Here is a 26,219-nt window from a genome sequence, read left to right as displayed (position 1 = left end):
TGTTGCACGTTTTTTGTAACTCTATTATTGCTTTATATTTCAAAGTGTACACATGGCATTCACACAGTCAAGGCTGTTTCTACTCTCCTTTCATGAGATGGTACTCTGCATTGACTCCAACACTGTACATTGATGCGGAGTGGACACTTTTTGTGCTACATCTTTTGTTTGTTTTTGAGAGGTATATTTTTCAAATGCATACATCAAGTGCATGTGGAGAGAATGCAGTGGAAGCCTTGCAAAACATCGCCGTCATACCACAAGCTGCTGCTGCTAGCAAGTAGCTGGCGCAGCACTCCACTGTGTTGAGTCAACGTCGCATCTGCGAGGCAGCAGCGGCATCACCACCGAGACAGATGCGATGACACAGACGCCGCACCAGCAGCCGACGTCTTCGGACTGACACCCGGGGCTTTGGATTTAAGTGTTTCCAGTGTGTCGTGTGTTTTATTGGACATTTGTTTGTTTTGTTTTTTTTTAAAAAGCTAATAGTCGCTGTTGATTTCGATCTAACTTGCTGCAAGCTAGCGTTAGCGCGCTGCTGCTAACCCTTCAGGCGTCGTCGAAGTGGCCGCACAAACATGTGGATCATCGTGGAGGAGACCCCCGGGACGACTTTAAACGCTTTCCGCTGGTCTCGAGTTTCGACCGGACGCTGACTGGACCCCACCGAGTCTCTGCGTAAATATGTGTCTTTATTTGAAAAAATATGAATTATCTCCATACATGTGCAAAGTGGCTTGCTAGGGCTAGTTGCGGTGAACGTTCGCGGGGTCAGCTAGCTTGGTGGCTAATGCTAACCGCTACAAACAAATAACATGCTAAGGAAACTCTGTCTGTCCTGTGTAACAAAACGCTGTGGAAGCTTTAAACATTTAAGCTGTCTCTAATTTGGTGTCTCCGAGTGGTGGTGAAAGGCTACTGCCTTCTTATATCTGCTATAGAAAAGTAGAAGGCTGGCAAAGTGAAGCTTTAGCCGGCGGTTAAACTGACTGACAGTTTGCGCTAACGTTAGCTGGCGTCATTGTTAGCACACAATTGGTCATGCCTTCCACGTCGAGACATGACATATGCACACTTAAACACTTGACAATAAGCGTCATCTCTTGCGATATTGATTATATTCAATGCAAATCAAACAATTTAATGAAATATTACTAAGCCCAAGCTTAGTGTGACATTTTCGGACTTATGAAATACATTATAGATAACACTTTTCAGCACATTTCTCAGATGTACATTGTCGACGTTTGGGATTTCAAAATGGTGCAATGTCACTAGTGGGACCTTTTTTAATGAGTTAGCAAATCCACAAAATAGATAGCACATAAATACATGGATAAGTAGACTTCTGATGCCCTGCAGCCTATTCAAAAATGAAAATGAGCTTTCACCTTTTAAAACCTGCCAGACCGTAGCACTGTACAAGGGGCAGATTGGTTGCATTTGTGTTGCTATGGTAACTATTGCGCCACACTTGTATCGGTATACGCATACTATATATACTATACATACTATACATCCACTGAACCTGAAGAACTTCAGCTAAAAGCTCAACCAAACCAACGTAAGAGTAGGGATGTCCTGAGCCACATTGTTTGGCTTTTGATCCGATTTTTTAAATATTCTTGCCGATCCGATTCGGTACTGATCCCTTTTTTTATAAGCTTTTGTTACAAACATGAAAATAGCTCTTCAACACATTAAAAATAATACAACCAAAGTATTGCTCAATTTACTTTTTTATTACACAGCAATAGAGCTGCAATGATTAATCCATGAATCGATTATTAATCGATTAAGAAATTAATCGACAACTATTTTGGTAAGCAATTAATCGTTTCATTTCAAAATGTACTGTATATGTCCTAATTTTAGCTTTTCAAATGTGACTTTTTAAATTTCCTTAGTCATCCATTAAAGCAGCTCTATTATCTTTGCGTTTCAGGCAAAACACGATAGTCACACACATCAGCTTTGACTTTGGAAAAGAGCAATCAACATTTTTGCCTTGTTCTTATGTCTAGCGAAGCAAACCACTGCAGCGATATTTACAGTACGTAGAGCGTGCGTAAGAACATTCCCACGCAAAGGATGGGATTTATCCACTTGTACTTGTGTGTAGGAAAATGCGTACATTTATGCACAACTCTTACCATGCGTACACACAAAGCCTAGTGGTAGAACAGTGCAACTACAAATGGCTATGGCTGTGCCTGTCCAGCGCAGTCCATATCATCTTGCCACGTGCTTCACAACTTGACCATCAAACAAGGCACCGCCCCTCCCCCAGAGCAGATGAGTCGATGCCAAAGGCAAAGCCTGCCCCTAAAGTTTATTTATTGTTATTTCTTATTTATTTATTGGTGATGCACATGTAGCAGTCTGTGACAGTGACTCTGTGATTTGCAGCAGAGTGTTGGTGTGGTGTCAGCTGATTATACTTCTTTAGGCGTTTGTACTTCTCTACTTCAATTTCGGTGTCGGAGAAATTCCTCTTCCTCAACCTCTTTGCAATGATTTTGGGGAGGGAAAATGTCCATTCATGCATTTCTAAAGGGACTGCTGCTAAGAGGCGGAAATTTAAAATGTGCTTTTTTAAAAACCTGATTAATCTAAAAAATAATCGACTGATGAATGGATTTTTAAAATAATCATTAGTTGCAGCCCTACACAGCAACAGGGCTGCAGATCTGGGTTCAAATCTGCTTTGAGACAGCTCTGTGGCATTTGCACGTTCTCTCTATGTGCGTGTGGTTTTTTTCCAGGCACTCTGGCTTCTTCCCACATCCCGAACACTAACATAGGCTAATAGATTGATTTTAAATAGTGAAGTAGTAAAATAATTGCTTGCTATAGATATTTGCAATCTGCAGTAACAAAAAAAAAAGAATGAGCAAGAAAGATAACTAGTGAGTTTATTGTGGATTTGGGGTTTTCACAGGCCGCCTTGAGTTTGACACCTACGCTCTAAATTGTCCATAGATATGAATGTTGGTGTGAATGGTCGTTTGTTTATATGTGCTCTGCCATTGACGGGTGACTAGTCCAAGGTGTTTCCTATGCAGTTGTTTCATGTGTATAACTATAATGTGATATTCCGCAATACCAGTAGATGAAGCCCGCGTACCACCACTGGTATTCATACCGCAGTTTGAGAATAATAGCTCTGGCATATTCAGACTGTCTGCAAAATGTCCTCTCTTGATTTATTGTACAGGCAAGATGTTCTTTCTGGACTTTGATGATTTACCTTCCTTAAGTGCATACATCAGTTGGATCAATACCAGCTGATTATTTTACCCTTTGACCTTTTCCCACGTGTTACAGGGAGGAGAAAGAGTGACACATCTCCAGGACCAGATTGCCCACTGGACTTGCCTCTCCAGACAGACAGACAGACAGACAGCCTGGGACCATGCTGACCTTCCTTGCTGCTGGCTCAGTTTTCTTTCCGGGCCTCTTCCTTCTGTCCAAGCAGTGCCTAAAGTCCATCCCGGCGCTGCGATGGAGCGAGGGCGACGCTGTCATCGTGTCGGCCAGGTGAAACCCTGTAGACCTGATGCCTTCTGCACAGACGGTCTTAGTGCTAAATCTAGTCATCTTACTTGCTAATGGTTCACTTTCTAGGTTGGTGTCGTCGGTTCAGGCGGTTATGGCTTCTTCAGCTGGATATATTATTGCTTCTTCCTGCGATGACATCATCGAGGACCAGTGAGTCAACACATGTCCATCACAACATTGTCACTTGTTTTGGACGAGTCAGCAGTGTGTGTGTGTGCAGGCTGCCTTTTCTTGGTATTTCTGTGCAGTTCATAGAGAAGAGTACATCCAGAGTATTTTTCTTTTTCAAGACCCGTTAAAAATATATCATCATATTTCTTAAAATATTAAATTTTTCAAGAAAAAATTCCGGTGCCAGCTGTTCTGTTGGTTTGCATATGTAAATCTTTTTCAGACTTTTTTCTTTTTCCTAAAAAAAAAGGTCTTTTTTTTTTTTTTTTTAAACCAATATTGTCATTTTCATCAAAGTAATTCCTATTCATATTCCAGATTGCAGTATCTTACAACAGGCACATTTGCTCATTCTTTATCGGCCTGCATGTTGATGCTTACAACACAAAGCTGACAAGCAGGCTGATTTTTTCTTCTTCAAATAAATAGAACATAACGTCTTGGCATATTGGATGGGTTTTAGCCTTTTTTACAAAATGAAAAAAATATCAAAATGGCCCCACGCATTCTTACGTTTTTCAGTGGACGGTTTGTGTGGAAAAAGTTTGGACACCCATGTCTTGCAAGCATAACTTTAAGAATGTGAACAAATAGTGAAATTAGATAGTTGTGAGGCCCAAAGCCCCTTTGGGATACATGGTGCTTGTTTACAACTATGGTTCATTCAGAACTGAATGTGTTCCTATGATGCTACAAACACAAGGTGACATTTTTTTTGGTTCATCTGTCCCTGACGTTTTGTCTCTCTCAGGTGCCCCAAACTTGTGTTCATTTTTGGTGTTTTTTAATTTACGTAAGAAGCGTTCCACTGAGATGTCCCTTTGCTGTTTTTTACTACTTTTCCCCAGGCACTGGCTGACCAGCACATACATCATGTTCGCCGTCCCCTACTTTGTGTACGACATCTACGCCATGTTCATGTGCTACTGGTACAAGCTGAGGGTCAAAGGGCACGAGGAGGCCTTGCCGGCACCCCAGCACATGGCCTCTGCACTCACCAGCTACCTGCGCCGCGAGTTCCTCATGGTGCTGCATCATGTCGTCATGGTTACCGTCTGCTTCCCTGTTTCTGTGGTAACTATCAGACCTCTTTTATGAGTTGGTGACAAATAGGGAGAGGGGGATTTTTATGGGGAAAATTGCATCTTTACAGGAAGTCATTTTCTTTTTACAATGGTGGTCTCTGTTTACATGCATTTGTTTGTATACACCAATTATTAGCTCAGTGTTATTTTAATGCAAATGCAAAGCAAGTGGGTAAACACTCATATAATTGTCTTGTGCATGTAATTTGTCAATCTGGAAAATCTGGGTTCGAATCTCCGTTGGGCATTTCTGTGTGGAGTTTGCATGTTCTCCCCGTGCGTGTGTGGGTTTCCTCCGGGTACTCCGGTTTCCTCCCACATTCCAAAAACATGCATGTTAGGTTAATTGGTGACTCTGAATTGTCCATAGGTATGAATGTGAGTGTGAATAGGCTCCAGCATACCTGCAACCCTAGTGAGGATAAGCAGCATAGAAAATGTATGGATGGATGGATGTAATTTGTCATTGGATCTGTTTTGATAAATGAGTTGAGACTGTCTGTCTGTTGATGTGAGCCCTGAGCCCTCCATTTGTCTGCTTGCTGACTCCGAGCTGAAGGAGTATTTACAGTGCAAGCATAATTATAGCCACTGCACTCTGCAGCCCACCTGCAGCAGAGCAGAAAATATAATTGTTTTCTGGACCAGCGATTAGCCTCTGTCCATCTCTCCCTCTTTCTTTCTCCTCCAGTTTGTGCGTCAAGGAAAGGGAGATTATTTCCAGGGCATAATGTTTATGGCTGAGCTCAGCACTCCATCCGTCTGCTTAGGAAAAATACTCATTCAGGTAAGGTTTTACAAGAATGTTGTTGTTGTCTGCGGCATGTGCCACTCTAGACACATTTCCACTATGAAGTACATAGAGTATATGACTGTTTTCATTCTCAAAAGAGGTGAAAGTGAAACTAGTGATGTGCAACAGTAGAGCAAGACACACTGAGCCCTGTTGACTGGTTAACAGACATCACTTCACAAGAGGAAGGGAATAGGAAGGACAAACACATCATTTTCAAAATGGTGACATGACCACAAAGCATTGAAAGCTGTTCACAGTATTTCCTCAAATACTGTAGTGCCCATGCAGTTTTATAGACCAGTGGTTCTCAACTGGTTTGACTGTGGCATCCACCATTACCCCTTAATGACAAGCAGCGACCCAAATTGCAGAAATTTTTAAATTCAATTTTGTAAAATTATGTTGTGTTTAATGAAAAGACAATGCAGTTTGAATTTAAGGTAGTACAAAATAATACAGTGAGCCAGCACTATAAACAGGTTTAATGAGCATTTCAGGGACAATGTGTTTTCATCCATAAATTCAAAATTATTTTAACAAAAAGTGTCTGCAAAGGTTTTCTATTACGTTTGGTCTCTACTTTTTTGGTCTCGACTACCTAGCTGAGCAGACAGATAACAGGTCTTCAATAAAGACTCCAGCTGAGTTCCATTTCATGTGACATTGAATGAAATGCATTTAAACAAATGCTCTAGCTCGATGCTAATTTACATTGAGAATCCCATATATGAGCTAGCATTTAGCATTAGTGATTTTACAAGGCAATTTAGAACACTATCAAATATGACAAATAGGTAACTAAGATGCAAATCCCATTTAAACGATGTACTGTATAATAAGCATACAAGACAGTCAAACACTCTCCAACAAGACTCAACAAGAGACAGGCTTGGCACATTCAACATCAAGGCAGTTGACAACTAACAAACATTGTTGGTCTTCTATGACAGCAGGTTTCAAATAGTAATACAGAGTGTTGCCACCTGTAGGAGGAGACACCCCGCTGCATAAAAAAAATTCTCCTTCACAATAAAACCGCAAGATTAAGACCCTCAATCTGCTTTTGGGTTGCAACCCACCAGTTAAGAATCACTTGAAGACATGTTTGCTGGTTTGTAGTATGACAATAACAGCACAAGCAATTTCCACTAAATGTTTAGCAGAGGCAAAATAAAACCCCATCCATCCATGGCCATCCATTTGTCATCCTCCATGAACCAGGAAGTAGGCCGCCAACTAAAAAAAACTGACCAGTAGGCCTGTAACGATAATAAATCAATTAACCGCACGATAAATAAAAACAAAGTCGATCATTTTTCTGGCATCGATATATTGACATTTCCTCCTCTCTCTCTACCAAACATGCTGGATGACAAGAGGTTTCACTCTGTGCATCTTTGGTTCTATAGCGGAATGAACGGAATGAGTGAACCCTCCTGTCAGTCATTCAGTCTCTTTATCCCAGTGGTGAGAGGCGGGGCTTTGAGCGAATGCACACACAGCAGCAGCACTTCAGTGCACTTGCTAGCTGTGTGTGTCGTGTGCTACACGATGAAATACTTTCCTATTGTGTATAAAACACAATCTCATGTCAATTTCAATGCATTTGTGAATCTTTACTATGTGACATGAAAAGGTTTGTGACAAAGATGAATGAAATAAATAATACAAAACGGTGGAACTAATGTTTCAGCTGATTTCCCAAGTATAACACCTCATTGTGCACCAAACGCATTTTGTTGCATCCAAAACGTGTACTTTGATCAAACTTCGACAAAACGGTACAACTCATTAAATGTAAACAGTGTATTCCGCACACAATGTTGCTACAAGGAATCAAAGAAGTGTGTATGCAAATGAGCTGACGTCTGCATTGACACACAATGTGAACTTCAGAGTATTTCCGGGTTATTTCTCTGTTTTTTTTTCTCTATATTCAGACAATAACGAAATTGTCACTGATTCAAAATCAGAAATATTGTGATTGATTGCCATTTTTGTATAAGTGCAATTTTTGCTAAATGAGAACGAGAGTCCATTTCATTTTGACTGTGGTTTGTTCTGTCTTTTTTTTCTTTGTTTAATTTATTATGTTTGTTTAATTTATTTTATAAAAAAGCTCTTGACTTTCAAGTTACAATGTTAAATATTCTTGAGAAATTAAAGTTGTTTAGATATGGTGTACTCTCATTTTTGTCATATATTATCATTACTTTAATGAAAAAATTGTCTCAAAAATAATGTTGACAATAATATCATTTATCAGCAATAATTTGTGGGACAGTTATTGTCCAGCAAAATTTGTTATCGTGACAGGCCTACCTACCACAGTCAAACGCAAATTATTTCCATTCCAAGTGAATTTCCCCGGTGTGTGATAAATAAAGTACAAATACAAATACATTGCTAACCACAGCGTTCCAAACCGTCCCATGTAGAACTCAACTTGGTGGAAACGTGTCTTCTTCGTTGGAACTTTGCCTTCTCCATTTTCATTTGTCACTCTTGGTGGGACACACACATACACCCACACACGGCTCTGCTCCTTTCCAGCATGCAACTTGTTTTGCGCTTTCACATGGCTGCTGATGATTTTCTTAACACTAGCAGTAGCTCTCTTTCTCTCTCTCTCTCTCTCACTCTCTCAAAATCACCAGTCATCACTTGGTAACGTAGTTTGCTTGAATAAACATTACACACACACACACACTGGAAGTTAGCAGATACACTATCAGCTCGTCCTCCACCACTCAGCACCCGCCTCGGTTGGTTGTCTGTGCTTGTTTGATAAGTGACCGTGTGATCAAAGCTGTGACATTAATGGGAGGCCCTCTTACACCCATAACAACAGTGTGTTACAGTGAATGGAGGAAAAAAGCTTGTATTTTTTTAACGTTATCTCCCTGAAGCAGGTTGACTACTTCCTGCAGTGTATCCCCCCTCTAATGTCCACATCACATGCACTCAGACTTAACAAACAAACAAATGTAACTGCGCCATATTTGTTTAACTCTGAGCTCTAACCTTTACATACTTTTCATAACCCATGCCTTCACACACACAGTATTGTGTCTATCAAGATTTCCTTCTATATGTAATATAAAATATAGAAATAGAATGTTGGTAGGGGTTGTTTGCATAGGTTTTCCATCACACATTTGAATAATTGTGCTTGTGTCATGAAACTACAGTGCGCTCCAGACGTATTGGAACACTGAGGTCAATTTCTTTATTTTTGATGCACTGTAGACTGAAAACATTTGGCAAATACTAGACCCGAGAGCAACATTTCAGCTTTTATTTCCAGGTATTCACAGATAGCACCTTTTTTTTTTTTTTAACTCACCCATTTCTTATGTGAGCAAAAAAGTATTAGAACATGTGACTAACAGGTGTGTTTTGTTCCCCAGGTGTGTCCTATTACATTGCTTATTCAGTTCAAAATAGCACTGAATGTTTCAGATTTGGGTAGGATAGGTTTTGCCGGTGTAGACTGCATTTAGAGGTGAAAACAACATGAAAACCGGATAGCTGTCTATGGGTAATGGTAATGATTTGGATTATTTAAACATTCATTTCACTTCAGTATACATCACATCATATATCACAATTCCTAATTCCACATGTCCAGAAGGAGTAGCAAGAAACAGAGCTTATTCAATCCTACCCCCTCTTTGTTTCACATCAAATTGATAATATATTTCACTATTGCTAATCCATCTTACATCAATTGCTGATACATTTGTTCATTTCCCATTCAACGTGTTCCCTTTGCCATTTCTGAATAACACAAGAAATGATAAAGCAATATTACAATATAACAGTGTGTTAAGATGAAGTTGAGGTTTGTAAATCTGTATGGACAAGTTGCTGTAAATTGCATAAAGTGCAGTTGACATATGGCTTTGCATAGTATTTTTCTGTGGTTCAGGATTCTTCTCCCTTTTACTTTGTAAACATCAACTGCTTGTACTGTTTCTTGAAATGGGTCATTTTAGTGCATTGTTGACTTAATCTGTTCCATAATTTGATTCCACATACTGATATGCTGAACATTTTTAGCATTGTGCTGGCGTATAGGTTTTTTTAATTGGATTTTCATATTTCTCCATATTTCTAATATAATTGTGATTTTAGGAATAGAGGGTTTGTATGTGCTGTGGCATTATGGATTATCCGAATTGATCTTTTTTTGTGGTACAGTTAGTAAGTGAAGTCTACTTTTATAGTTATTTCCCCATATCCCTGCCCAATAAATATATATGGTAAGACTAGAGAAAAATGGGTGGGAAAACAAGCAATTGTGAATCTGAGAGATGGAAAATCAATCACAACCATGGCACAAACATTGGTCATAGACAGTACAACCATTTGGAATGTCCTGAAAAAGATATAAACCACTAGTGTACTAAGTAACAGACAAAACAAACAGGTACACTAAGGAAAATATCAACGGTTGATGGCAGAAACATTGTGAGAGCTGTAAAGAAAGACCATAAAACAACTGTTGGTGACATCAACAACAACCTGCAGAGGGCAAGAGTGACGTTATCATTGTCTACTGTTCATAGAAGACTTAATGAACACAAGTACAATGGCTACACCAGAAGATGCAAGAAGAATAGGAAGGCCAGGCTTGAATTTGCCAAAAAGTACAGAGATGGGCCTCAAACATTCATCAGCCTATAAAACTTTTGTCTTTATAAATGTTTAGGAAACAGAAGAATCAAAAAATAATTAAAAACGGAGGAAAAATCCTTTATTATTGCCCATTCTCCTTATATCTCTGGCCAAAGTCCGTAAAGTAAAAGTGCAAGCAATGGTTGCTTTCAATGTTGATTCTGGCGACAACCACTTATGTCAACGTCAGTCAGCCAGTCTGAGGGGCGTCGACATAAACGGGTTGCACTGTATCAAGATCAACTAAACCCAAGTTTCATCATACATAGGCATAACATTTTCCTATTTCATCAACAGATTCTTGGTCAAATAAGTGACATTCATGCTCTTGCTATCAAATTGGAGCCCATTAGTATGTAAGACAATTACCGCTTGAACCAAACTGTACTGCTTGCTTCTCTCTCTCTCTCTCTCTCTCTCTCTCTCTCTCTCTCTGTCTCTCTGTTGTTTCCCGCTCTCAGTATAAACAGCAACACACTCTCCTGCACAAAGTGAATGGGGCTCTTATGCTGATCACTTTTTTCATCTGTCGAGTCCTCCTCTTCCCTTACCTCTACTACGTCTATGGAAGGTATGTCTTTTCTTTCCATTTCTCTTCTCTCATGTCCTCGCTGAGCTTTTCAAAAGCCTGCATCTTTCATCTGTACTCAAAGCGGCGTTCACTTCAACACTTCCCTCGTGTCTTCCCCTGTGCCGGTTGCAGGTACGCGTCCATTCCGTTCCACTTGGTCCCCCTGTCGGTGCCCTGGCACTGTAACCTCGGGGCTGCCCTGCTCATGGCCCCCCAGCTATATTGGTTCTCCCTCATTTGCAGAGGCGCTCTGCGACTCTTCACAGGCTCCTCACGCTCCCGGAGACCTCGCACCAGCGCAGCCACGACTGACGGCGGCACAGGAGGCCCCCAGCCGGCCAACGGCTACAGCGCACGCTCCACAGAACCCGAGCTGGCCACTCACTGAGAAGAGTGGTGGCCGGCGGGTGGAGGCGGGAGTAGATGCGAATGTACCAATGTCACGGAAAGAGGTAGCAATATGGTGGAGGTGAAAAGCTACAGACGATGGCCTCAAATAGCGCTGGAGTCTTTGCAGGCGTCTCCCAATGACCTTTAGGTTTGCTGGCCTTCAAGGACTCCAGCTTTGTAGGAAACGTTTAATGATGTCATCAGGCACTGTAAGAGGAAGGAGAGGATCTAGCCTGGATCTTTTGCAAGCATACAGTAGGTGACCATTTCCTTCATTGTAGATCAAAACTCTGACCTCTCAGGACGAGCAGGTCCATAGGAATGTATTATATTGTATGTTAGAACATTTTTGCTGTAGACGGAAGGCCAAACTCACGTTTAGAAGAAAGCGAAAAAAAGGGAAAAAAAATCCTGGCTTAGCAGTATTTCAACTTGTTAGTGTTTCTCCGTATCCTCTATGTAGTCACTGTCACAACATGTAAGCAACCTGCAGACTGAGATCATCTCATAAGACTCTATTCTGCTGCCTTATCCCCCTTTTTCCACATTTTCATCCTCACAGGTGAAGGAAACCGATGTGACGGGTGTACATAGCCCATGTAAAGTCCTTTTCATGTCAGTATTAATATTTCTTTTATGTGTCTCTTATTTTTCATCTAATGTTCCTACAGATCATTCAATGAAACCTCACCTCAGTTTAGTTTACACAAACTACTCCTTGTGCAGCTAAGTGTAGATATGATTTCATTCCATTTAGTGGTAACACACTTAAAGGAATTTCCATGGATGTTTTAGCTCCACCGAATATGTGTTCTATTAGCCATCATGTTTCACAGAAGGTACAGGATTTTCGCGACTATAAGGCGCACCGTATTAAAAGGCATCGTCTCAGTTACAGGTGCTATTTCTGTATTTAACACATAGATAAGGCGCACCGTATTATTGGGCGCAGGCATGATAAAACATAAGCCAGCATGCATGCTAGCATATGTTTTTAAAAAGGCAGCGGGAGCAAAACTGAGTTTGGTTGTACTTTATTGAAGTATTTAACAATGTACTCACGTTATTTTTGATTAATCCTCATCCACACATCCATCAAAGTCCTCATCTTTTGTATCCCAAATGAAGAGCGGGGCAAGTCCTCCATCAAACACACCAGGTTCCCTTTCGTCATTGTCAGAGTCAGCCTCGTTGCCGTGCGGCTCCAGCTTTATCTTCTTGACTTGGCAAAGCTCATTTTCCTGCTTCCTCCACTTGCGAGACTATGGATTCGTTGATCTTGAATTATCTCGCGGTTGCTCGATTGCCATGTTCCTCCGTGTAACTGATAGCTTGCAGTTTAAACTGTGCTTCGTAAGCGTGTCTCTTTGTAGGTGCCATTTTCGGAGGTCCTTAGCCAAACCGATGTTGTTTTGCACAATGCACATACCGGCACTACAGTATATACGTACCTACTGGGGGTGTGCCTTTAGCGTCCTCTTTCACGCACACCCTTCCCCCTTTAACGTCCGCATGCTGTTCTCAGTCACGTCCACCTTTCCTCTATATAAGCAGCGTGTCAGCAGGAAATGCTCCCAGTCAGTCAAGCGGAGCGCTCATCAAAGTCACACAACATTTACAGATTTTAAAACTCGGTGCACACATAAGGCGTGCCGCATTATAAGGCGCCCCGTCCATTTTGGAGAAAATTGAAGACTTTTAAGTGCGCCCCATGGTCGTGAAAATAGGGTACTTTTCAAAGCATTGTTCAGGGCATTATCGAGGGACTTGCAATGTTGCCATATTTGAAGGGAAAATAGTGTTGTGGGATTGGGATTCACCATGTACATTTTTTTTTTTTTTTTTTAAAGACCTTTTACATTGTGCAAATAGCGCCACAGGTTCTATGAACCGTCTTTGTGGACAAGCCAGCCGGGTTTGTCTGTTTTGTCTTTGTTTTAAAGCAGCAGCTGCACTCTCTGTGGAAATGGGTCAAAGGAGAAAAAAAGATCAAAAATAAGAAACCAAGACCCGAGCAGTGTGTGTGTGTGTGTGTGTGTGTGTGTGTGCGCCAAAACATCTGGTCAACTAACTGTGGGCATGTCAACACAGAGTAAAATACCCCCCCCCTCCCCGGCCACTGCTTCCCGACAAGAACATTTCAACCAATGTACTGTATATTCCATCAAATGCTTGTTATTTATTTGTAAGTATTTATTTATTTATTTATTTGGGTTTGTGGTTCTGAATGCATATTTATGCATCCATACTATACTCTATGCTTCTGAGCCTTATGTGAAGGCTGCAATGTTACTCAAACTTATCTGAAATATACTTCTCTGTCCTCATTCTGTGTCATTCTTTTGTTTTTCTTTTTCATTGACATGTTAGTGGTGTGTTATGTATCAGGTTCCACAGGAGGCCGCTAGAGGGCGATCATTGCTGAGAAATAAGCACATGATGTCAAAATTATATAATGGCCACCTTTTCGGTTTTGAATATGTACATTTCGGCTGCAAGCTACTGTAAGAAGTGATTTATTTTTTTAAATTTTCATATATATATATTTTTTTTTAACAATTACAAAATGATCTCTGATATTGTCAGCTGAAGGATCCTGGAAACTTCCAGCACAATCTACAACATTCTAATTAACAATGTAGTTGCATATGCATATATTAAGTAACAATTTTCAATACGGAATTGTTAAAAAAAATGTACCTCATAGTTATTTAAGAACACATCTCAATAAATTAGAGTTTTAAAAAGGCATCTTTCAGTAGTTCAATACAAAAAAAATGAAACTTTTACTCTTTAAATTCTCTATACACATTTAAATATTTAAAAATGTATTTCTTAATTTTGATGATTATAATTAACCCCCAAATTCAATACAGTTTATCCATAAAATTTTAAAAATGGTCAATATTGCAAACTACTGAATTGAGCTCTAATTGGCAAATCAACTGCCAAAACTTCCTGAACTTTTTTACTAGTCACAAGAAGATAGGGATATTTCAGGTACATTTCAGGATGGACCTAAAATGTACTACTGTATAACCTTTACAGGAGAACTTCATTTGAGCTTCTCTAATTTTGAATGCGCGTTCAACATGTTCAATGCTTATCGCACAACTTGCTGTTCTCTAACATAACAGCTGTGCATATCCCTAACTTTTTGTGAGTAGTATAATTGGTCTCGTAATCTCCGGAGGAAATCAAACAACTTTTGCACTTGATATTCAAATTTTTTTAGATGCATCTGTTTGTATCTCTCAGCAACGCTTTGCGTCAGGGTTGTCCCTAGTGTGGCCCAGGGGACACTTTTGGACTGTGATGAATTTTTTATTGACCCTCGGCATATTCTAAGCATAAAATTGATTATTATTGGTATATTATTAGATATGACACTAATTTGCTTTGTCAACTATAACACAAAGATAGACATTTTTTGATCAGATACTGTAGCTTAATATCAATTGTTGGGTTTAGCATCTTTAATGCACAAACTGTACCAAAGTGGCCCCATGCATCCTTTAGTATTTCTGAATACGGCGCTAGGTGGAGAAAGTTTGGACACCCCTGCTTTACATTTTTTTGCCACTTTGTGTTATTTCGTGCTGAAAACATACAAAGAAAAATGACACAACACTAAATATGGCCAGGGTATGATGTTTTAAGGATGTTCATTGCGGTGCCCCAAACATTTAATGTTGTTATAGCTGAATATTTGTGTGCTGGTTAAATGTTTGGTCTTTGTGCACTACTTCTTAAATAATTTTTTTCCCCAAATATGACTAAAATGATTGCATTTCGTATGGTTTCTTAGCTAATTTTCACAACAATGTGACACCTAACATACATTGACTGCAACAAATCAGCCATCTTTTCTGTTAGCATGTTTATTGCCATAATACAAAACAGACATAGAAAACATACAAAGATTGTTACATTAAAAAAGTCAAGTTTAGATTAGAAATAGAGCCTTCTCACTGCAGTTCAGTATCTCCTCTGCCTTGGGGAGAAGATGGTGTTTGGGTTGCTGTCTCGCTCTCGTTCCTTGTCACGCTCTTTCTGGCGGTTGGGTGACAGCGCCTCATCCAGCTTCTTCTCACTCTTGAAGAGGTCTCGGCCTGTGCGCAGTATGTGCTGCTCAATTTTACGGTGGCGCTTCATGTCCGACAGCACCTTGTCCAGTCTTGCCTCTCGTTTGACAGAGGAGCGAGCGGATGAGCCTGTTGGCAGAGGAGAAAAACCAAAACATGTTAATGTCAGAGGATATGCAAAGTGCAGGAGAGCAGTGGAATACACACCTGGTGTTCTGCGTCTGTTTATGAAAGAATTTTTTGGGGTGGCTTGCATTTGCTCCTCATCAAAATCAAACTCTGTTGGAGTTGGAGGCCTGCGAAGAAAACACAAGCTGAGTACACAATCCATGCAGATGAAAATGTCTCCAAAAGGATTCTTTATACTAACTTGCGCTCCCTCTCTTTCCTCTCCCTTTCCTGCTCCGCATCCTCATCATCGTCCCTCTCGGGTGATGGGGTGCGTTCGGGCGTGGGCGGCCTCCTGGGAAGAGGCACGAAGTTGAGCTCCAGCATCTCGCCTTTGGCCAGGAGCTCATAGAGTCTCTTGATCTCGGCGGGAGGGGGCATCCAGTTATTGGGGTCCTCCATTTCCTCGTCGCTGTAGGCTAGCTCCCATTCGCCATCCTTTTCTGCATCATGCATCACCTCTTTGTCAACAAGTGATGTGTCTGGTTGAGGTGCGTCTACATGTGCATCACCCTCAAACCCATCTGTATCTTGTGCTGGAAAACAAGTAGAAAAAACAGTGAAACGAGAGAATAAAATTACATTTTGTGTAAAAAAAATGGGATACACAGGGACAGTGTGTGCAAACCAGCTTCAGCAAACAACATGTGCATGTTTTTCCTTATTTTTTTTTATCAGATTTGGATTACCCTTTTCGTCCTTGCTTGCTGTGTCCTCTGCGACAGCTGTCATCTCATCCTGTTGCGCTGCGCTTTCTTCTTCTTTGCAGGCTTCATTTTTATCTTCTGTGTCCTTTACACCAAGAGCCTGAATGCCCTCTCGCAGGGACGAATCTGTTGCCTCAGTCTGCATCCTTCAATGCAATTTAAAAATCTGGGGAATAAGACGACAATTAAGATAAGTTAGAGTAATAGGTTTTGTAGCTATAAGTACCATACATGTAGTGTTACACATTAGCAGATCGGTGGCTTTACATTCAAAAGACTAAACGAACATTAATTAATATACTGTAATTTGACTAGCTAAAGTCAGGCCATCGTGTTATGAACTAAGTGTCACACATAAACGCTAGCTCACTATTACGTCATTATTACCGAATGTATGTCGTTCTTGCTGTAGACAGCGTGCTCGTCGCTGAAATGTTGAGTAAAGTTATGTCCCCCGGTGAATTAAATGACTGAAACTCTCCATGAGGCTAGCTTGGGATAATTAAACGACAACACATTGGTAAACATAGCGCCATTTTGACCGAATAAGCCACCCGCGTGCGTCTCTGACTAAACGTCATGTGGATTATATCAAATGTGGCGAAAATACTGCAGCAGTTCGTAAAGGGTGTGTTTTGAGATCTACTTCAGGCGCCACTTCCGGTGTGGCCGATCTGGGAATCAGGCCGGAATACACTTTATTTAATTATGTAATTTTTTTTAATTTTAAGATGTACTACAAGACACATTCATACTTACTACTGTATTTCATGCATGTGTATATTTTATATAAAAATCGTGGTGTCATAGGAGCCTAGGCTTTGGCGTGTTCTGATTGGCTGGTTATTATTTCCGGTTTCGTGGCCCCTAGTTTGAAAATTTTTCGGTTCGAAGTTCCTAGGTCCTGCTCGCCATTGTTATAAAATAGAATATCGGGCCAACGTAAGATTACTGAAGGCGAAATTAGGACATTACCAACTATATTTTTGCAGGTATTCTGTGTAGAACAAAGGTAAGTAACAGACATTTTATATCCATATGTAATATGTGGAATTTCAGTCTTGTGTGGTTTAGCTTGATGGTTAAACGATAGCGAAGTGGCGTCCCTCAAGCACATACACATGCACATGAGAGATGGCTCATTATTGATGGTTCAGCATTTTTGTGTTGCCTGTTATTGAAACAAATTGACATCCTAAACATGTTTCCCAGGACAGGTGAAGGGCCAAACCATGGCTCAGCGTGTAACAGTATCAGATAATGGAAGCAAGAAAGCCTCGCGGGTAAGAGTTGCTGTTCGTCTGCGGCCTTATATGGGCAAACAAGATGAGAAAGGCGAGGGGCCTTGTGTGAGAGGGCTGGATTCACAGAATCTAGAGATTATCAACTGGAGGAATGCCACTGAAACTGTGAAATATCAGTAAGTGTCGCTTAAATTACGTATGCCTGTCCAGAATTGTTTTAAAACATGCTGCAAATATTGTTTCAGCTTTGATGTGTTTCACGGTGAGCAAGCGACGCAACAAGAGGTGTTCCTCTCATCGGTGAAGCCCATTCTGCCGCACATTCTGAGGGGGCAGAATGTCAGTGTCTTTGCCTACGGGCCAACAGGAGCTGGTATGTTGCATGGCTGCATATTTAATAGGGATGCTCCGAACAGGGCTTTATGCTGCCGATTCTGATACTGATCATACATGAGTGCAATGGGCCGACACCAATCACATGGATTAATTGTGCATTTTCCAATTTATTTATGATGAGTGCAATTGGCCAGGGCCGCCATTAGACAACTCCAAGGGCCCCGGACGAATAGGTAATTATTAAAAAATTAACTTTAGGGCGGATAGTTTTTTGTTTTTTTTTAACCATTATTTTAGTGAAACAATTTTTTTACTCCAACACAGTAACAGTCTGGAGATCGGGAAGATCTGGGTTCGATTCTCCCTTGGGCATTTCTGTGTGCATGTTCTCCCCGTGTGTGCATGGGTTTACTCCAGGTACTCCGGTTTCCTCCCACATTCCAAAAACATGCATGTTAGGTTAATTGGAGACTAAATTATCCATAGGTATGAATGTGAGTGTGAATGGTTGTCTATATGTGCACCGCCATTGGCTGGCGACCAGTCCAGAGTGTACCCCGCCTGTCGCCCGAAGTCAGCTGGCATAGGCTTCAGCATGCCCCCGCGACCCTAAAGAGGATAAGCGGTAAAGAAAATGGATGGATGGAAGTTTTTTACTATTTGACACAAACCTGAATTGAATTTCATACATGTTTTGCATAACATGAATACATGGGAAATAATTTCCATTCATCCATATTCCTCTGTTTATCCGGGTCCGGGTCGTGGGGGCAGCAGCCTCAGTAGGGAAGCCCAGACTTCCCAGTCCCCGGCCAGCTCCACCGGAAGGACACCAAGGCGTTCCCAGGCCAGCTGTGAGACCTAATCCTTCCATCGTGTCCTTCTGCACCGCCCATTGTTTTCTGTGTCCTGATTGGCTGTATACCATTGTCAATTTCTTTCGTGCTGCCCTGTGTCTTCTGTGTCATCGCGGGCTTGCTTGCTAGCGTGTAAATGAATCTTCGGTTCGAAGGACTGCAGCAATATGTTTTAACAAGGATACAAAAACGCTACAGTACACTGGAACGGCAGCAGGACGAAAAGGCACGGTCACAGGAAAAAAATACGACTTAATAACTTACTTAATAATTTCTTGTGTCCTGTCTGAGAAAAGTGTATAAAGTGTATGGTGAGAGGTCTTACAGCCTTAAAACATAAATAATCTTTGTAAAAAAAAAAAACAAATTAAAAAAGAAAGTTGGCTACTTCGCGGATTTCACTTATTGCGGGCTATTTTTTGGCTGTTTTTTTAACCTATCCCCTGCAATAAACGAGGGAACACGACTTATATTTTGACTTTATTGTCATAATATGATAACTTTTTCCCCAGCCTAATTTTCCAAAAATTACCGTACAACTTTATATTTTTTTTATATTACGACTTTAAAAAAACCATTAACTTTATGCTACTAAAATTACATTCATTTTCCTCATATTAGTTTATTCTCATAAAATTTAGACTTTTTTTTTTATTATTAAATGCAACTTTTTTTCTCCTAATATTTTGACTTAATCTTGAAAAATCCTGCTCTTTTTTTCTATTTCTGCTGGGTAAAAAAAAAAATCCAAATATTTCAACTTTCTTTGTGATTGTGGCTTTATTTCCATAATATTTAGACTTTATTCCAGTAATATTTTAACCTATATTTCCACCTAATTTTCCAAAATTACAACTTCATTCAGAATGCAGAATGTGCCGCGGGCCACACTTTGTACACCCTTGGGCTAATATGATGGTGGGGAAACATCGGTTAAAGCCATTCATTGTTATGGTTTCTTGTTTTAAGGCAAGACACACACCATGATGGGGACTTCAGAGCATCCTGGCATGATTCCTCGTGCCGTTGGTGAAGTCTTCCATTTGGTCAATGGTCAGAATGAGAACGAGGGATGGGACTACGCTGTTGGCATGTCTTATTTAGAGATTTACAACGAAAAGGTATCTGGTACTTTTCCTGCATTGTTTTTAAATTCCTATGCTTGGTTGTAATGATGTTTCAATCACTCAGGTGCTAGATCTTTTGTCACCAAGTTCCCAGGATTTGCCCATAAGAGAGGACAAGGACAAGAACATCCTCATACCCGGCCTCACTCACACGACAATCTCGTCCTTTTCGGATTTCGACCGCCAGTTTGTTCCGGCCAGTCTCAATCGTACCACAGCGTCGACCAAATTGAACCAGCGCTCCAGCCGCAGCCATGCTGTCCTCCTCATAAAGGTTTGCACAGCGTGCGTGTCTGTGTGTGCGTGCGCGCGATATTCGTATCTGGGTGGCTTGTGCTAGAAGCCTAGAACAGCATCTTAACAGGTCATGGCCTCTGTGCAATAGGCCAGGATTTGGTAGCCGATGCTAAAATCAATCCTCTCTTGCAACTCTCCCGCTAGCAACTGCTGGGCTTTCTGGGAGTTTTCTGGGAGAGGTACAAACAGGTGTCAGCTGTTTTTTTTCCCCCCCTGCGATCTCTCTCTCGTCCTACACGTCTGACCTTTTTCGTCCTTGCAGGTGGTGAGGACTCAACACGCCCTGGCTCACCGCCAACAAACGGGCAAGCTCTACCTGGTGGACCTGGCTGGCTCCGAGGACAACCGTCGCACCGGCAACCAGGGCATCCGCCTGAAAGAAAGCGGCGCTATCAACCTGTCGCTCTTCACTCTCAACAAAGTGGTGGACTCCCTCAACTCAGGCGCGTCTGTGCGTGTGCCCTACAGAGATAGTAAACTGACACGCCTACTTCAGGACTCCCTGGGGGGCTCGGCGCACTCGGTCATGATCACCAACATCGCCCCCGAGTACAAGTACTATTTCGATACCTTCAGCACGCTTAACTTTGCAGCCAAGTCCAAGCTCATCGTAAACAAGCCCTTCACGTGTGAAACTGTGGCTGTGCAGTCGGGTGAGTCCATATCAGACATTATAGATGACATACAGTACAAAGTACAATGCATGTTGAAATGCTGTGGAACCTGGAACCTCTAGCTAGCATAGACAAATTAGATATGTACATTTTTTAAAATGTTTTACATTTCATTTTAGATTGTACAGTAGGTTCCCACCTATTTGCGGATTTTTTATTTATTTTTTTTAGCGCTGCTTTTAATTGTAAATAATTTGGGTTAATTTATTGTAATTTAAATAGAAAGTACTGTAGTTTGATTGCAGGGTGGAAAAGAGAATCCAACAGAGGGAGCTGTCTCACAAGTTGAATTCACTCAATATTTTCCAGCACCGGAAGATGTTTTGACAAGATGTGTACAATACTGTCTGTAATTGTTCCTTAATATGTGAAACTAAATTTAAAATGTGTTTTGTAAGTGTGAGAGGCACATTTTTAGTACTGTAACGCACCGTGTATAAACCGCACCCGTGTATTAACCGCACCCCTATTTTCAGGCTCACGGCGGGGGGGAATTTTTTTTTTTTTTGTCCATAAATGCTCGCCAACTCTTTCATCTCAAATCAACATGCGTAAACGTACTAAGCAATTTCAAAAAGAAGAATAAAGGAGAAATCTGAACTTCGGCATCTAGATCTTTAATATTATGGCTAAGCACAAATTAATAATAATAATAAATCAAAATAAAGAAATTTGCAATTTTCAGAGATGTTTTGATATCTTTCACTGCTTCTCTTTTTCTCTATTATTATTTCATTGCATTGCTTCAGTGTGAATTTGAATAAACTCCGTTTTGTATTTTACATTGGAAGCTTAGGTTAGCTTCAGTGTATATAGAGATCGTTTCACTGTGTGAAAATACAGACAGCCGTCAGATAAGTTAGTTGCATACACAAGCATTTTCAGCAACTGTACAGCAGAAGGCGCTAAAGTCAAAGCAACTGTCTGACCCACAGACGGCTATTCTGAAATGGGCTTCTCGTCAATTTCTGCGTCTGGTCACAGACCTGTCATCGTGTATAAACCGCACCCCGATTTTTTGCTTCTTACCAGTGGGGAAAAAAAGTGCGGTTTATACACGGTGCTTTACGGTATAAAAAAAATTGCATTTTTAGAGCTTTTTATTTGAGATGCTGGATATTTGCATTCTTATAGATGTTCGATACAGTATACTGATATTGCCCAGCACTTCAGTTCCAATAGATATCAACCGAGTATAGGCAGCAGCTCTTCCCTCAAACTGTCAGTTCTCAGTTCATCTCGTGTAAAGAATTATGCTTCTTAATGTGAGGCCACTGGATGCATTTCACAAATAAAATGCAAAATACAACAATATGCAATGTAATGTTATTTGAAACATTTTGTCTCAACAAGTCATTTAAAAAATCATGACCAATAGTCAACTGAAACATGTTCTTTTACAAAGTAAGGCAGGTTAGTCTGAATGAATTCACAATTAAGGGTCCGCTTAAATAATGCTGGTAATGATACCATTTGGAAAACTGCACATTGCTAAGTGGCACCAGGACTTGAGTTGATCAACAAACGGGACAGACGTAATCAGGTTCCGCTGTACAACTCTTCATTGACGTTTTAAATTCACAATGGCCACCACCAAGGTTTCTACACTGTCATTGTGATTTGGGGGTTATAATGCACTTTTCCTATGCAGAGGTAAGAAATTAAATGTACATTGGAGGTCTCCTGATTGAAGGAACGATCCCTCCAATCAGGCACTGCAATGCGTTCCCAAAGCATTTCCAGATAAATCCCCCCTCACATTGCAGAGAAGTACACAAACAGGACTTGCGCTTGTGTGCTGCATACTAAATAAAACATAATTTCCTCCTCTTTCACTGCTTTCTCTCCAGTGAAGCGGGCAAGAGAGGAGCACGAGGTAGGGGGCTCTGGCACCATGCCCCACAAGAAGAAGCACAGGGAAGAGAAGAAAACTGAGCAGGATGCCTCCTCCGCTTCAGCTCATCTCCACAGGTGGAAGACTGCACCATCTGTCAGCAGGTGTACACAACAGTCTCTTGATCTTTTCTACCCGTGTGTCCTTCCTCCCTCAGTCTGTCAGAGCCATCAGTGATGGACAGGTTGATTGCTCTGGAGAAGCTAATGATGAGCTGCCAGGACAAAGACAGTGTCAATATGTTAAAGCATGTGGCCCAGTCTCGCAAGGAGATCCAGGTAACAAACAGTATCTCACAAAAACCCTAACATTTATGGGACAACACTAAACATGAATATACTTAAGACTAGTCAGTGTACACTTTCTAAGCAGTGTAGACGTTGTCTCAATAGCTGTCAACACAAGTAACTACCAGGATAATTACCTACACCAGTGGTTCTCAACAGGGTTGCCTGCAGGACCCACCATCACCCTTCAACGACAAGCAGCGACCCAAATTGCGGGACTTTTTTAACGTAAACTTCTCAAATATCTTATTTAATAAATAACATTTATTTATTTAAATTTGAAATGTAAAAAGACTTTGCAATGGTACGTGGCTGCCTAGCGGGCGCTAGCTTTTGAAGGTGCATTATATATCCCGCCCTCTTCCTGCTCCGAGCGTGGACGCTGCACCCCAGGTAAGACACACTTGCAGGAGCCTTGGCCAAGCTCCGGCGGTGTCATTCTGGGCCAGCTGCAAACACTCCCTTTTAATGAAAACACATTAAAGTGCAGTTTGAATTTGAGAGAGTGCCAAACACTGTGTGCCAGCACAAAGCAAGTTTCATAATCAATTCAGCAACGATGATGTTTTTATCCACAAATTTAAAAAGTATTTCAATTTAAAATGTGTGTGTAAAGGTTTTCAGTACATGGCGTATTCGGAAGCTGAATCAGATCTTCTGCACATGGACGAGAAGTGAAACAAGAAGTGAGTCCAGTTGCTCTGATTCAACACTCAGTAGGCAAGTTTAATAATAATAATAATAATAATAGGACTATTGCTTCTGTAGACCACACCTCTCTATCTGGTTCAATGGATCAAATTGGCCATTAAACAGTACAGTCATACTGTGCCTGGTAGTCTTCATTGTGGGCAGAAATTCCCCATGCAACACAACGTGAGCTTTTGCTTTATGCCGTCATCATCTTCTACAGTAGCTGTGTGTCGGACACACGGCACGTTAAGTTCACACTCGATGTCCATCCGCTCTTGCTCAAGCTGGACCAAGTCACCCATAAACATGGTATGCACCTCGTGGTGGCGTAGTAAGCAAATAGCGCAGAGGCGAGATGCATTCATGGACATCAGGTTATTACACTATTTTATTTTTTTGGCAAAGGCCACGCGACCCATTGGCAATGGCTCGGTTGTGACCCACCAGTTGAGAATCACTGATCTCCACTGTCACGCCTGCTGTTGACAGCATCATACTCTGGAGCTGCATGAGTGCTGCCAGCGCTTGGTTCACTGAGGGAGAAGATATACTGTAATACAAATGTTGCTGAATATTGTTAGATACTATACTTGATATCAGACCTTGTATTTACTCATCCAGGAGCTCAAAGAAAAGCAGAAGGAGTTCGAGAGCAAGGCCATGATGTTGAGTCAGCTGGCGCAGGAAAAGTCCACAAGTCGGGAGGCAGATTTCAGGAGGAACGAGGCTCCTCTGCAGCAAAAACCAACCACTGTCGCAAAGGTCAATAAGAAGCAGGCCGTCGTGCAACCCCTGCAGGGTTAGTCTAATAAGTTCTTCTAGTTGGCTCATGAAGTAAATTCACTCATGTGATCGGAATTAAACCCCAGTGCGTTCTTTCCTTTGCAGTGTCTCAGCTCCAGCCTCTAAATCAGCTCGCAGTGGTCAGGAAACAATCCGTCTGCATCAAGAAAGTGGGCAAGATGCTCCCAGATCACGTGGAGGTCAGAAACCAGACTGTCTCAAATTAGATTTAGACCTTATCAAACATCATTTCAGCAGCAGTAAAGATGCATCAACACATGTTGAAAAATTGACACTGTCACTGTTGTTAAAAAGAAAAAAAGTGGTACAGAACTGCATTTATTTAGCTCCATTAGAGGGACAAAATGTTAGAAGTAGCTCCCAGTATGATTCAGTGAAGATCTAGACCACTGCAACCGCAGTATTAAACATGAAACCCCTATCTTAATAACCCGCAGCACTCTTTCCCTCACATTCTACTCTCAAGCTCCCGGATGATAAAGAAAACATGCTGAAGGCCTGGGAATCTCAGCTGGACACATGCATCCTGGAAGAGTCCAGACAGAAGATACTGCAGATCCTCAACACAGGCTCCCTCAAAGAGCTGAAAGGCCTGCAGCAGATCGGCGACAAGAAGGCCAAGCTCATCCTGGGCTGGAGGGAGATCCACGGCATCTTCTACAAGGTGATGTAGAAGAAAGTTTAAAAAAAAAAAAAAAAAAACGGAGCAAAAAAAATTTGAAGTCATCTATAATTGCTCCTGTGTGCCTGTCATTATGCAGCTGGAAGATCTATGTAAAGTGGAAGGTATGACAGAAAAGAGATTTTCCTCCTTTATGAAGGTAAGTTCTTGTATTGTAATGTGCTGATGTACTTTAGGAAGTGGCCTGGCACTGATATCTTTTATCCTTGGTCTGTTTATTTCCAGGCAAACATCTTGAGTGCGATTGGAAAGTGATTTTTTTTTTCTTTTATCCCGCCCATGTAAATAACCTAAAAAATGTTTTTTCACTATCTAAGATAAGCTTTTTGTTTGTTTGTTTTGTTGTTGTAGTAACCCATGTACTCCAGAAGATGGTGCTTCCCTCTTCTTTTTTTCATTAAACACCTCACGTCCTTGACTCTTTGTTTTAATGAGATGCATCGTTACACAACCACCACCTTGCTAGTTTTGACACACTTGCCACTTTAGTTGATGTTTTCAGAAGTGGATTTTTGGTAGAGGTTGCCGTGGATCTTCCCTCCACTATCCACCCTTTTCTCTTAATTCAAATAATAATATGATATAAATTATGGATATTGCTGATTCCTGAATCACTTATCTAATTATTGCTAATTTGACAAATTTGGGTCGAAATATATTATTGATGGGTGGATATGACTACTCTACAAATTGGAGGCGTTTTCAGCCATTTTCTGGGCTTTTAAAAATGTTACAAGGATGAGATGTTGACGATAATTACGCCTGTATGTCATATAATCATGTTTGCTTAAGTTTTATGATCAGTTATACGATCAAAGGGGGTAAATGTCATGAAAATCTTATATTTTAGCATTTAGGCTATTTGATTTGAACAAATACAGTATTTCTGCTAATCTACATATCAGACTGATTAGCTAGAAGAACAAACTATGCTTTGTTATGACGATTTGTTTGTATAACTATGGTTCTGTCCTGTCCCTATACAGTGTATATGATTTTGTGTGTGTGTGTGTGTGTGTGTGTGTGTGTGTGTGTATATATATATATATATATATATATATCGTGTATATTAAAAAAATATTGCAACTGATGTAAAAATTATAATAC

At 40.9% G+C, this 26,219-nt stretch overlaps 3 protein-coding genes across 5 annotated transcripts; 2 read left to right on the top strand and 1 right to left on the bottom strand.

Moving 5' to 3' along the window:
* The first annotated feature begins 84 nt into the window (after positions 1-84).
* Positions 85-13,686, top strand: tlcd3bb (TLC domain containing 3Bb). The gene is made up of 7 exons (XM_054767816.1): positions 85-681; positions 3,331-3,543; positions 3,631-3,714; positions 4,584-4,809; positions 5,512-5,607; positions 10,758-10,867; positions 11,000-13,686. The coding sequence occupies exons 2-7, from the start codon at positions 3,419-3,421 to the stop codon at positions 11,253-11,255; spliced, it is 897 nt and encodes a 298-aa protein (XP_054623791.1). The 5' UTR covers positions 85-681; positions 3,331-3,418; the 3' UTR covers positions 11,256-13,686.
* kif22 (kinesin family member 22) lies at positions 5,512-26,171 on the top strand. 3 transcript variants are annotated; one of them, XM_054767815.1, is made up of 13 exons: positions 5,512-5,607; positions 17,430-17,637; positions 17,707-17,834; positions 19,624-19,775; positions 19,846-20,055; positions 20,341-20,731; positions 22,603-22,723; positions 22,804-22,924; positions 24,248-24,425; positions 24,515-24,609; positions 24,897-25,094; positions 25,192-25,251; positions 25,338-26,171. In XM_054767815.1, the coding sequence occupies exons 2-13, from the start codon at positions 17,450-17,452 to the stop codon at positions 25,365-25,367; spliced, it is 1,872 nt and encodes a 623-aa protein (XP_054623790.1). In that variant the 5' UTR covers positions 5,512-5,607; positions 17,430-17,449; the 3' UTR covers positions 25,368-26,171. The 3 variants fall into 3 exon arrangements, with proteins under 3 accessions (XP_054623790.1, XP_054623789.1, XP_054623788.1); XM_054767814.1 differs by lacking the exon at positions 5,512-5,607 and adding an exon at positions 16,055-17,229 and having other exon boundaries at positions 17,435-17,637; XM_054767813.1 differs by lacking the exon at positions 5,512-5,607 and adding an exon at positions 16,055-17,229 and having other exon boundaries at positions 25,338-26,170.
* pagr1 (PAXIP1 associated glutamate-rich protein 1) lies at positions 15,117-16,814 on the bottom strand. The gene is made up of 5 exons (XM_054767817.1): positions 16,605-16,814; positions 16,200-16,383; positions 15,713-16,046; positions 15,550-15,638; positions 15,117-15,471 (listed from the first exon to the last, which is right to left on the bottom strand). Exons 2-5 carry the CDS (start codon positions 16,360-16,362, stop codon positions 15,236-15,238), a joined length of 822 nt encoding a protein of 273 aa, XP_054623792.1. The 5' UTR covers positions 16,363-16,383; positions 16,605-16,814; the 3' UTR covers positions 15,117-15,235.
* Positions 26,172-26,219: the final 48 nt, after the last annotated feature.

Source organism: Dunckerocampus dactyliophorus, chromosome 2 (genome assembly GCF_027744805.1).
Source record: "Dunckerocampus dactyliophorus isolate RoL2022-P2 chromosome 2, RoL_Ddac_1.1, whole genome shotgun sequence".
NCBI lineage: Eukaryota > Metazoa > Chordata > Actinopteri > Syngnathiformes > Syngnathidae > Dunckerocampus > Dunckerocampus dactyliophorus.
The sequence above is the reverse complement of the archived record's forward strand: the minus strand, read 5'-3'. Positions and strand labels throughout refer to the sequence as shown.

Excerpts from the sequence above, each read along its gene's own strand:
- tlcd3bb (XM_054767816.1), top strand. The coding sequence starts at position 3,419 with ATGCTGACCTTCCTTGCTGCTGGCTCAGTTTTCTTTCCGGGCCTCTTC. Across the intron at positions 3,715-4,583 it reads GATGACATCATCGAGGACCA|GCACTGGCTGACCAGCACAT; the intron begins GTGAGTCAACAC and ends ACTTTTCCCCAG. Across the intron at positions 5,608-10,757 it reads TAGGAAAAATACTCATTCAG|TATAAACAGCAACACACTCT; the intron begins GTAAGGTTTTAC and ends TCCCGCTCTCAG.
- pagr1 (XM_054767817.1), bottom strand. The coding sequence starts at position 16,362 with ATGCAGACTGAGGCAACAGATTCGTCCCTGCGAGAGGGCATTCAGGCT. Across the intron at positions 15,639-15,712 it reads AGGAAAGAGAGGGAGCGCAA|GCCTCCAACTCCAACAGAGT; the intron begins GTTAGTATAAAG and ends TTTTCTTCGCAG. Across the intron at positions 15,472-15,549 it reads AAACAGACGCAGAACACCAG|GCTCATCCGCTCGCTCCTCT; the intron begins GTGTGTATTCCA and ends CTCTGCCAACAG.
- kif22 (XM_054767815.1), top strand. The coding sequence starts at position 17,450 with ATGGCTCAGCGTGTAACAGTATCAGATAATGGAAGCAAGAAAGCCTCG. Across the intron at positions 19,776-19,845 it reads TAGAGATTTACAACGAAAAG|GTGCTAGATCTTTTGTCACC; the intron begins GTATCTGGTACT and ends TCAATCACTCAG. Across the intron at positions 22,724-22,803 it reads GCTTCAGCTCATCTCCACAG|TCTGTCAGAGCCATCAGTGA; the intron begins GTGGAAGACTGC and ends TTCCTCCCTCAG.